General features: G+C 39.0%; 1 protein-coding gene across 3 annotated transcripts in view; it reads left to right on the top strand.

Moving 5' to 3' along the window:
• Positions 1–12,696, top strand: part of MLLT3 (MLLT3 super elongation complex subunit) — a 137,209-nt gene that overhangs the window by 105,909 nt on the left and 18,604 nt on the right. For all 3 annotated transcript variants that reach the window (XM_075527307.1, XM_075527308.1, XM_075527306.1), the window contains one exon: positions 9,310–9,388. In XM_075527307.1, coding sequence (XP_075383422.1) covers positions 9,310–9,388 — 79 coding nt within the window. The remainder of the gene's footprint in view (positions 1–9,309; positions 9,389–12,696) is intronic.

Below are 12,696 nucleotides of genomic sequence, written 5' to 3'. Positions count from 1 at the left end.
ACAGGCAGCTCTACTGGAAAGATTACTCATGTATCTGGGAATAATGGGTACCAGGGGCAGCAGTAACTGGATCAGAGGCCTCAACATTGACTAGCCCTATGAGAAAATAATTGCTAAGTTTATGGCCTTTAATAACATTGTTGGTGAGCAGTTGTGATTAGGGCAGGAGTAAATCAAATTTGCTGCTTTGTGTGAGGTCGTTTTAGGTATTACCTAAATAGTGGGAAGAGATTACATCTGAGTCCAACCTCTGTGTTTTTAATGGTTCAAATCATCAACCGCAAGAGTATTATGGTTTAAACCATGACAAGAAAAGAGTAGATATAGGCTGTGATAATTTTAGTTTCTTTCATTGTATGAATAATCTTTTTCCATTGCCTATGCTGCTTTAATGCAGTTTAGTTAATACACTGTAACTTTATTCTATGGATGAAAAGGATGTGGTTTTCAAGACAGTGCTTATTTCATTGCATCTTTCATAAGAAGAGTAAAATATCATGAGTGGGCAGGAATATCAAGCAAAGAGCCATGGTGTGAATATTCTGAACAACAAATTCAGTTGCCAAGTTTCTCAGGTTCAAGGCAGGAAAAGGCAGGTTCAAGGCAAAAGGAAAAAGCCACTGTTGGTGTTCTCGCTGACCTAAATTTGCTTTGGCAGAGGACCATTAGGAGTAGATAAAATTTTGCAAGTTAAATGTTACAATTTTAGCCAAAGAAAACAGTTTGTAGATGTGATGGTTCAACTTGATTTATTTGTGCCATATGCAGCCTTTTTGATCCTTTGAACACTGTAAAACTCAAGATTGATCAGGGCTGTAGTACATGACATCTTAATTTAGCCAATATTTTTAATAATAATAATTAGCAAATATTTTTAATAACTTCAGTTACCAATATTGATTATGTTACAAGTATATTACACCACATTATAACGGTCTGAGTGAGATGTAGTTTAAATATAAACAAGTATTAGATATTCTTATTTTTTAAAGAGATTTTCTTTGTCTTTATCTGTGATAGTAACTTATTACACCTTATGAGACAGTTGCAAAACTCTTTCTACTAATATAAAGCTGAGATCACACCATCAAAAACCTATTTTAAGTCTCCAAAGCAGGGACAAGGAGCTTTAAATGAGTATTATTTTTTGTAGTAACCAGTAAAAGTACATGAGTAGGCAAAGTCACAGCACGTCAGCCGTAAATGGTAAAATACCACTAAGATGACAGCAATCTGTTCTGTGCTTTTTTTTCTCAGAGAATGAGCATTGTATAGTTCTATGTGTATATAATATGCATGATCTTTTATGAAAACTACCAGACAATATTAGCATAGAGCAAGTGTTTAGGAACCATACTGACAGATGCCTCAGAAATATCTATAGCAAAAAATGTATGTAGAACATACTGTTGCCAACCATGACATCTAAAAATCGTTGTTCAGTCTACAGTATCACAAGATTGGCTACAAATTATGAAACTTTGAAAAATAGTTTGAGGGGCTTTGTTTTGTTTTAGAGACTCAAGAATTTTTTAGGGTACAACATAGCTTTTTCTGTTTTTCTCTCTACAGCTTTTCACTGAAACTGGAATGTAGAGAAATGAAAGCTGATATTTTCACATAATCATTTAATCCCAGGAGTTAAGTTTGAGAAAAAAGTAAATATAATGAGGCTTGCTGTGAAACTGACAAGGCCAACAAAGATGGCATGGAAGAGCTGCACTAGATCTCTCTACAGTCCGTGGTGAAATTTTGGACAATATTTTTTTATTTTCTGGGACATTGGTTCAGGAGCCAGTGGTCTGCAATTGCAAAGACAGTGCATAGGGACTCTGCAGCAGCACTTCAGAAGAAAAGCTGTTGGTTTTCATATATTTAGGTCTGTATTTACTTGATGTGTATGACCTTGACAAAATTTCTGCATAGTAAAGGTTTAATGTAGGGTCGTGCTGGGAGCACTCTACAGAGTTTGAGCTACAAGAAGAGAGAGGAACTATGGTGAATTTGCAAAGTCTGTGAGTGCCTGCTGAGAAAACCAGACCTCTGATGGTGTGGAAATGTACCATAGTGCAGAATAACAACCATAAAAGAAGTTTTACATGTAGTGAGATTGTTCTCCAGCTGCTTATTTGTTAAAATACGAGTGCATGAATTTCTAACATCAGGACCTCAGATCTGGGAGAATTTAGGTGAACAACCTTCTTACTGCACCAAAAGTGACAGCAAACTAACTGTTCAGTTTCCCAAACCGTGAGCTGGGACTGCATCAGTATCTGCCCTTCTCAGTGCTGATATGTAAAATAGGGCCCAGGAGAGAAAACGGGGCAAGAGAAGAGAATCGGGAAGCATTGGCTTCCAATATAGCAGCTGTCAGGGCTGGCCAGAACAGCTACCACCTATCTTCTATCATTGCTGCTATTCCCATTAGAGCAGAAAACGTAGGTTAACTGAATGAAACTCTCACATTGGCTTTAATACCTAGGCTGAATTTTCTAGTTTGTATCTAGTACTAAAATTGAGGGTTAGACTTTCTTTGTAACGTACATTTCTCTCCTTTGTTGGCTTACGAGAGCTTTGTATATAAAATGTGTGAAGTTTCTGAAAGGGAAAGCTTAAAAATTGTAAAGTCAAACTCCCAGAAAATCAGCATCTGAGTATTGCTTGTCAGTTTAATTTGGCCTTTCCACACTTAACAGAGTACAGGCAGTCCCCATTCTCTCATCACAGGGCTTTCATGCCACTGAGCTTACAAGGTAAGCAATATTCTTCAAACAAGTGATTTATTTAGGATATCTTCGTCTTCCATCAGTGGGCCCCATTTTTGTGGGTTTTTTCTTCACATAGTTCAGACTTCGAATAGAATGTAGAGCTGTTAACTTCCCTGCATTGTGCTGCTCATACTTCATTAATTCTTCACAAATATTTGATGTCTTTTCACATATTTCTGGGGAGATGTGGTACAGATAACACAGTTTTCACTGCCACTTTTGAAAAGCTGAAGACTTTATATAACCCTGTCTTTGCCAGCATTACCTACATATTCAGAACAGAGACTTCATCCCCTGTGGTTGGGGTTATCTGATAGGTACTTCCATCAGTTTGCACTCTGCCTCTTTCAGTTTAAGGACCATGTTCATACTCAGATGACCATACATATTTTTAGTTTATTTTACCTTTAGTTTACTCATTATCTTGTAAGCATGAAATCCATGGAAACTGTAGTATTCAGTTGTGCTACATGAGAAACCATAATCTTCTCTCCTGTACTTCTTTGCCTGGTTTACTGTGTCTTCTGCTCTTACCAGTAAGATTTTTTTCAGCAAAAATATTCCTGCAGGCAACAGCCTTCACTGGTGCTTCATCATTCAACTGTATTGTGCAGTGTACTACAAAAAAACTTTTTTATCCACGTGTTAGCTGTCTCCTGTGCATGAGTCTTCTCTAAGTCTTACACTAGCTTGAGTATTTCTGAGGTTTTTGTTAGGAGTGTCTCAAATTTATTTTTTATTTATAAAACTAAGACAAAATATGTACATAAATATAAAAGGAAAATTATTTTCTTTCAAAAGTAGATACATGTTTCAGTAGGAGGGTCTCTAAAGAAATGCAAATCCTGCTTTATCCAGTGCAGTTGTTCAGACAAAACAGTTGCAATGTTTGACTTCAGGTTTTTTCTGGATACTAATTGTTAAATGAAGGCTGTGTTTCAGATTCACAGAATCACAGACTGGTTGAGGTTGGAAGGGACCCTCTGATGGTCATCTGGTCCAACTCCCCTGCTCAACCAGGGCCACTTAGAGCTGGTTGCCTAGGAACACATCTAGACTTTTTTTAATATCTCTAAGAAGGGAGACTCCACAACCTCCCTGGGCAACCTGTGCCCACGCTTGGTCACCCTTACAGTACAAAAGTGTCTCCTGATGTTCAGAGGGAACCTCCTGCAATTCAATTTGTGCCCATTGCCTCTTGTCCTGTCACTGGGCACCACTGAAGAGAGCCTGGCTCCGTCCTCTTTGCACCCTCCCTTCAGGTATTTATATACATTATTAAGATCCACGAGGAGCCCCAGGACCTTTTCTGCCAAGCTGCTTTCCATCTGGGTGGCCCCCAGAATACGTTGGTGCATGGGGCTGTTCTTCCCCAGGTACGGGACTTCACACTGCTCTTTGTTGAACTTCACGAGGTTCCTGTCAGCCCATTTTGCTAGCCTATCAAGGTCCCTCTTGGTGGCAGAATTACCGTCTGGCATATTAGCCACTCCTCCAGTTTTGTGTAATCAGCAAACTTGGTCATGGCACACTCTGCCCCATCATCCAGATCATTAATGAATGTGTTAAAACAGGACTGGACCCAGTATTGACCCCTGGGGTACACTGCTAGCTACTGGCCTCCAAACTAGAATTTGTACCACTGATCACCACCATCTGGGCCCAGCCATTCAGCCATCTTTCAATCCACATCACTGTCTGCTCATCCAGCCCATATGTCAACAGCTTCTCTATGAGGATCTTAGGGGACACAGTGTCAAAGACCTTACTGAAGTCCAGGTAGACAATACCTACTGCTCTCCCCTCATCTACCAGGCCAGCCATTTCATGACAGAAGTTTATCAAGTTGGTCAGTCATGACTTCCTCTTGGTGAAGCCATGCTGACTACTAGTGATGATTTTCTCATTCGTAAGTGCCTGGAAATGGTTCCAGGTTTGGAAATGGCTCCATCAGCTTCCCAGGGATCAAGGTGAGGCTGACTAGCCTGTAGTACCCTGGGTCCTTCTTCTTGCCCTTCTTGAAGACAGGAGTGACATTTGCTTTCCTCCAATGTTTGGGCACTTCTCCCAGTCACCATGATCAACCAAAGATTATCAAGAGTGGCCTAGCAATGACATCTGCCAACTCCCTTAGCACTCATGGGTGCATCCTATCAGGGCCCATGGACTTGCTCAGTCAGCAGGTACAGAGTCAACTTAATTGACAAATAACCTCATCTCCATCAGTGATATGGAATTTTTGTCTGAAATTACTATAAATAATTTAGGCAGCTAATTGTATCAATAACTTAGGTCACATTCTCTGCCAAACGACTGTCTCTGCCTCCTCTCAAAAATCGATAATCTGGCATTTCCTGTTTAAATCTTACATCTCCTTAATCTTAAATTACTTCTCTAAATAATTTTTTAATTCCTTAAATGTCGTAGTTATGAATAAATATTTCTGTAAAAAAATAATTAATTCCTCTTCCCACTCCATACCCCTGTTCTTCCATCTTCCCTGTGAGCTTGCAATCTGCAAGCTAACTTTTGTGAATGGTTAAAAAGGAACAGTTTTACCTTGCCGTGGTGGTTAGTTGCTAATGTAGCAGCTTGACAGGAGATGTGGTGATAGAGGATTTGGGCAGGGTGCAAGCAGCTCAGTTCAGGCTTATGGTATCATGGACACCCACATGGTGTCTCCCCTTGGTGGTGGCAGATGTGGACACTTGGTGGATGAGGTGGGGTTGTTCTGTCCTTTGAGCTACAGATGGGTTGCATTACTAAAAGCTGAGGCAGTGCTCAGTGACAGGGCACTTAAGAGGTAGTAGAAGTTGTAACTACAGGAGTCCTGTTAGAGAAGAAGTCTTGTGCTGGGGGAGCATGTTCCTCCTCCCCAAGAAGCTAATTTCAGACGAAGTGGAAGTAATATTCGGCTATAAGCAGTTTTAAGTGGATAGACTTTTCAGTACGTATGGCACAGGGAAACATAAATCTTTAGACTATTGTGCATAAAACTAGGAAATAGATAGACTAGCTGATATGAAATGGGATATTCCTACACCACTTAAATTTTATTTCAGGAAACAATATGTAAATTTCCTTTAAAAATGGTTCCGGGGAAGGCAAGAAAAGCCATTGTCAACCACATACAGATGTTTTCTATTTTTTAATGTAAACATGGAGCTTGAAATGATGAGGTTTATTTTTAGAATAAGTTACATGAATCTGGACAACCCTGAATTATTACAGAAACAGCTCTATTATATCCTGTGTCATAAACAGGTGAGTTTGCCTGAAAATTGTTGGCAGCTCAAGAGTAAGTTGTTGTACTACTTGTAAAAACAGACAAGGGTTTGGAAATGACAGAAGCCAAGTGATTTAGAGCTGGTGAAAAGTACCTTTTGAGGGAAAACTTGAGCCAAAGAAAAGTCCCTTTTCTTGCCGAACAATTTCAAAGCACAGAATCCCTCCACTGGGCCTAATAAAGAAGCCAGTGTCTCCTGTGCATCGGTGTGAGAGCACTAAAACGAAATAGACTGTCTAAGAATGCAATAAATCATATTGGGTCATTGCACTAATGAACAGTTTGGACCCAAACTCTCATTAACTTGTCTGCAGGAAGAGAAAACTAATAAAACAGGAAAAGGACGTATGAGAGAAGCTCTTTGCTGGTACTGTCTTAAGCTTTTATTGTTGAAGGACACCTTTTAGCTAATTTCAGACCCATTAAAAAAAAAAAATCTGATTAGTAACGATTGAATAAGAGCAGAAAGCTTAAGTGAATAAAGCCATAAATACCTAAGTCCTTGAGATAATAGCCTGTAAAACTGTCAAAAAGCATTGCTTAAGTGACAAAAGGTAGCCTCTGGTAACTAGAAGCATCAGCTCTGGCAGCACTAATCCATATTCATATATGGAAGGCATATTTTTAATTCCTTCTAAAAAGGCAAGTCTTTTCTGTTAAAACATTCATTCTTATGTTAAAAGCAGCTGTCTTCTTTGGGTGTGCTCTCACCCCAGATTTCTCAAAGTCAAAAAAAGCTAGGTTTCATTTCTGATACTTAACAATTTTAACATTTATGTTAATCTCTATTTCTTTTAATAAATTTTCAGACATGGCCGTTTAAGGAAATAATGTAAATTGTTTCAAGAGGCATTAAGAATCCTTTTTAAAAGAGTATGGATGATGATTTGTGTTTCATTGGGACTTTCTATGGCTTGGCTTCTCAAAGTGATCTTGCTAAAGCAGAGCAAAATTTTTACCAGGAAGGTATTATAACAACTTTATAAGTATTCATATCCATTCCTTCTTGTGATCTTGTCTCAATTAGTTAATGCTGGGAGAAAATTTTGAACACGGAGGAATTTCACTGGTGTTTGCATGCCTTATAATGTGAATGAGACCAGGCCTTTTCCCTTTTGTAATTTCCAGTAAACAGGTTCAAAAAGAAAGCAGTAAAGTTTTAATAGTGACAAATATCTCTGCACCTGTGTGATTTTTTTTTTTCCTACAGTTTTAGCACTTCGAGTATTTTAAACTGAATATGATAGTCTTCTAGTGTTTGCTACTTTTTTAAAGGAATGGATTTTACATAAGTTAAAGTTCATGTTGAAATTAATAAAGGAAAAATACAGTTAATGGAAATTTGCAGAAGCCAGTTGTCAGCTAGTAATTTTCCTGCAAAAAGCAGAAAATGGCAGATAAACCAGATGTTTAAGAGTAACCTGAAGCTGGAAAACTGAAGTTAGTTTCCAGAATAGTGATGTCTTTTAAAGTTTGCATTGACTTTTCTTCTTCATCGGTGCCATCTGTTTCATGTTATCATAATTATTTTACAGCTAAAACTCTTGTATGATTTTGCAGAAGTTCAGGCAGTAAAAAAAAAAAGTTTTTTCAGAATTTATTTTTTGGAGCAGTGTCAGGTGATGCTGCAGCATCTTCCAAAAAGGTCTGATGCTGTGGACCGTGTAAGAATCTCTCTTGGTACTCAGAAATGGATTGTGGTGTTGGTTGGGTTGGGTTTTCTTGTACAGGGTTGGTTCACCTGTGTACAAGCTGTATGTACCCATACGGTCAGGTCCAGAGTTTGTATTTTGACTGTGTGCCTGTGAGAACTGGAGCTGGTGTTGGTCTGAGGAGAGCAGACGTTAAGGGTGTTTTTCTCAAGCATTCTGTTGCCTAAATAGGCATCTGCCATTGTGAGAAAAGGCGGTAAAAGGCTGTGAATCTGCCTGCTCATTATGAAAGGCAACAATAGATTGATTTATGGAGAAAAAGCAACTGTTAAGCTTAGGTAGCCTATGTGTGTGAAAACTGAGTCTTACAGTGACTGGATATTACTGCTGTTATTTTTGAGAACAATTTAGTTCTCCCTTAATCACGAGGGTTATTGTACAAGCAGGGAGAGTCAGAACACGTTCGTTAGCCTGAATAATATGTCACAATAACACAGTTGTATAAAATTTAAAGTGTAAGCAGGTTTTCTTTTCAATAGTAGATGTTTAGATCATTACTTCCTAACCTGATGTTCACCATTCCTTCTGTATGGACTCTTCTTTCTTGTTTTATGTTCTCTGTTAGCATCCCCTGTGCCCACATACCAGATCTTTTCTTTGTCTCATGTACACAGATGAGTGTGCAAGTACATACTGATACCCGCGCACTTCAAGCCACTGAGCCCAAGAAACAGCAAAAAAGTATATGGAGACATGCAACATGGCAGCAGCACTTTTCAGTATGACCCTCATAAGCCATAACCACTGTGAGAAAAATTATACAGACTTTTTAGATGAAGTAATAGGCCTTTCTCTGTAATTTTATAGAATTTTAGAGAGAAATTTATACATTTTAAACAATAGTGGAAAAACAAGGTATAGAACTGTTTGTTAAATAATGTAAACTGATTTTAACAACTCTGTTTTAAAGATCTAGTTCTCTTGTGTAATCTGTGGGTTCCAGATAATTTCCCTGTGTAACAAGGCATCTTTCTGATTCAACCACTATTACAATCTGTAGGGTCTTAATACATATGGAAAATGTTGGGATGAAGAGAAATCCAGTAACAGCAGAAAAGTTTATTTTGAATCCTCATCTTAAGACTTGTTTTCTAAGGAAGAAGAAAGAAAACTGTCTGAGGTTTTCTGGCATTTAGTGTGGTCTGCTCAGGTCTTCCTCTGTTTTTCAATTCTACTACATCATTACTAATTTGGAAAATGTTGCAACTACAGTATGATAAGGATACAGTAGCCTTAGGTCTGTTATAAACTCATTTAGGCTCTCATGTTGTATAGCTTTTCAAACAAGGCGTTGGGAACTTCTTGTTAGGATATTTGCTTTAGTAAAGAACTAGACATGATGTAGTAGTGTGTACGTATGTTGAGTGCGTAGCAATTTCCACAATGTTTGCCTCACTGACACCTGAAATAAAGATCTTTGAGTATTATTCTGTTCCATAGTTCTTTTTTCTTGAGAGTTTGCCTTAGACAGTAACTAACAGTAAGAGTTTTAGGCAAAAATGTTTCTTACAATATTATTTCTTTTCTTTTTTTTCCTTTTAAGTCTGAACAGCCCAGTCCTGCCAGTTCCAGCTCCAGTTCCAGTTCCAGTTTTACACCATCTCAAAACAGCAGACAACAAGGTACCAACAAAGGAAAAGAAATTGAACTTAACATGTGAAATGAAGGGGCAAATAAACCCAGAACTGGTGGCATCTCATTACCACTTTTCTGCTGCCTTTTGCAGCCTAAACTGGCCACAGTTTTGCTTTAGAGACTTTTCCTTGGGTTGTTTTCAGATGTGGCTATAAGGGCAAAATAAAAGGGGAGAAAATGTGTATCTGAGAGAAGCGCGTGAAGGGTATTTGTTTTGAAGCACTAAATAAATGTCAGTCACTTAACAGATGCTAAAGTCAAAAGAGCTTCTGTTTCTGAGATTGTCCTTTTGCAGGGTGAGGTAGCATGGCACCTGGCTCCATCTGAAGCCCTGCTCAGGAAGGTGTGGCTTCCCATGGGAAGCCCAAGGATGTGTGTATGCGGACCCTTTCAAAGGGCTGTGATCTTCCTATACTATTGGGAAGTTTTAAGAGCATACAGTATTTACTTTAGATACATGTCAGGGGAAGATGGTGGTTAGACTTTAAGTTTGCATTTTGGTTTTCTGGCTAATAGTTACGATTTACTTGGAACTCAGTAAAGAAATGCATTTTTTTTCCCAGAGAACTTGCCAAGGCAGGTTTTCTGTAAATAAGTTGAGATTCATTCTACGTGATCTATTAAACTACTTTGTTCCTGCTTGGCCTTTTTCCCTGGGTTTATAAGATTGTACAACTGATACATTCTTAATCAGCTTTTGTTTTGTTCTTTGGATCAGGAGCATTAAAAAAGCAGCTTTTGACTTATTAAAATTGTATTTGTTTTATCCATTTATATTCCTCAGTGGTAGGCTTGATTTAAGATTACGAAAACACATTAGTGCTTCAGACAGTTTGTTTTTAAATAGATCTACACATGATGAATATCTGTCCTACTGCCTTTCTGTAGGTGACAGATACTGATTTTCTAATGTGTTCTGCCAGCGTTACTCCAGGTGAAATAAAGCAAGAGCTGAAGTGAACTGTGGTTGATGACTGCTTCAGGCATTTAATTTTTACCTAAGGCTAAACAGATCCCCTTCTTGCTGAAACCCCATTTTTGCTTTCATGAGAACCTCATTAGTGGTGTGAACTGTCCATTACAAGCCAAAAGATTTGGATACCCGTTCCTGTATCTGTTATCTTATGTTGGGCAAAAACCTGTTGACTTAGTATTTCTTCCGAGCAGACTGGATCTGTCCATCTCTTCCAAGTCATATATAAGACATATCATAGACTGTCTTTCAGGTTTTTTTACCTTCTCAGGAACAGATGGGAGATTTTTCCTCTGATGTGAACAGCTCTGAAGTTCAAGTAGTATATATGTCTCCTCTTTCTTGCCACAGTAAATAGTGATTACTGCTTCTTTCTGGGAGTTCCAGTTAACTAAATGCATTCATTGCCCAGGCTGTGCATTTGTATATCAAAAACATGGAGCACCAGGCATCCTGTGGCATGTTCACACTGTATGTTGTGCTCTGGTCAGAACCCATGCTTTTTTCCCTAACTAGAGGTTACTTGCCAGGGCCATTGATCTTTTTCCGTTGCGTTCAAACTCCAATGCTCACTCAAGTGTCAGAAAATCGCAGCTTGAACTTTTTTCACCTCTTTTTGCATAAGCAGTGGGCTAACCTAAGGTCTTCAAGTTCTTCTGCCCTTGGGGCTTACTCTGATAGTTCTGTGTTTCCTTGCAAGAACACTTGCTCTTGGGCAGCTCCTCATTTTCAGTTTCTCCTTAACTATTCTGACCCTTTAGGAGATAACAACTTCTTAAACCCTTAAAAAGGTTGTCATGGAATTTTAAATTGTTTAGCAAGAAGCAGATTAATAGCGACATTGCTATCAGTGCTAGAAACAAAAAGACCTGAAAATTGATGCTTTGCTGATTGTTAGGAAAGTCTACAGAAAAAGTTAGCTAGCTGGGTACAAAATGCCTATTCAGAGTCCCAGACATGGTCCTACATTAAGTGAAAACTTGTCTGAATGACAGGTGTTTCAATGTCTATGGGGCTGTCAGTGATGGATGTGTCTCAGGAGTCCAAGTTCCTTTTTCTCCAAGAAAGAGGAATAAGCTGCTTGGCAACTTGAGACAGGACTGTCCCAGAACGCAGCAAGGGAGTATGAGGGGGTAAAATGGTCCTCTGCTATACTTGGAAAAAGGACATAGGCAAGAATAATGAGTTAACTTAAGCTTGGGAGAACAGGCTGTGTAGGGATCATGAGGAATGTGTGCTGGGTTTTCTGTCTGCTTCCATTTAAAAATAAAATCAAGGACTGATGTTTTGGGTGACTTGCAAGCATAGCTACCAGCTTCCATGTTGTGGAGTTACGTGCTGGTGTTTTATGCAAGATCAGGTATTCATGTGTCATACTAAATTTCATTACAAAATTAGGTTTTGGTTGGTTATTTTTCCTTTCCTCCCACTGACCTTTTCCTTTGCTCTTTCATCATGAGTATGATGATGCTTTCCTTTTGTCTGTCCTTTACCAAGTCTTTTGTATCATTTTCTTCCTCCTGTACATTGTGGAGAGGAGATGAATGCATTCTCAGAAGCTGACTTTGGCATATGGAGTGGAGTCAGACTCATCTGGTCTCAGTGCAGGCAAAGACGACCGTCTTCAGTAGGACTTTGATGATGGTTGTTAGTGTCTTTGCCCAGTAAGGTGTAAGGAAACTATCCTTTCTAGGCTAAGCCTAGCCTGTGAAAATACCTTTGTGGTCTACCCTTATATCTCTCTTGAAACATGGAATCCTTCTTTGTATATTTATAATTTAATTCTCTTTTCTAACCCTTTACCTCAATTAATTTAGCTCCCTACACCATGTCTCTCATTCACCTACCTCGACAGTCAAGGGCCAATAAGAACATTTTCCAAAAAATCAAAATGGGGAAATTCTTCCTTCATCCCTGTGCTGATGCTGCTGAGAGTGCCCTCTCTCCTCCCTTTTAGAGGGAATATGTTTATTACTGCTCCTATTAAAAGCCAAGGAAGGAGTCCTTTCCCTCCTTCAAGGGTCAGTTGATTAGATACTCAGTCAGACTACAAGTTACCATTTGCAAATAGCTGAGCATTGACTGCCTGAGACCAAACAGGAACAGAAAATGGAGCACAGATCAGGAGCACAGATCGGCTGCTTCTGCACATGAGCGGTGGTTGCGTGGACAAGAAGCACGTCAGTATAGCTCCCCTTTCCTTGTTGCCTGTACAAGTGTCTGGTCCCAGAATTTGCCCATCAGCACCATCTGGGCTTCTTCCCAGCCAGCCTTAAGGTGTAAAACAGAGAAAAGAAACCATTGATCTGAGCCTGCCCAAAC

Source organism: Mycteria americana, chromosome Z (assembly GCF_035582795.1).
Source record: "Mycteria americana isolate JAX WOST 10 ecotype Jacksonville Zoo and Gardens chromosome Z, USCA_MyAme_1.0, whole genome shotgun sequence".
NCBI classification, from domain to species: Eukaryota; Metazoa; Chordata; class Aves; order Ciconiiformes; family Ciconiidae; genus Mycteria; species Mycteria americana.
Note: the sequence above shows the minus strand (reverse complement) of the source record. Positions and strands in the feature narration are given on the sequence as shown.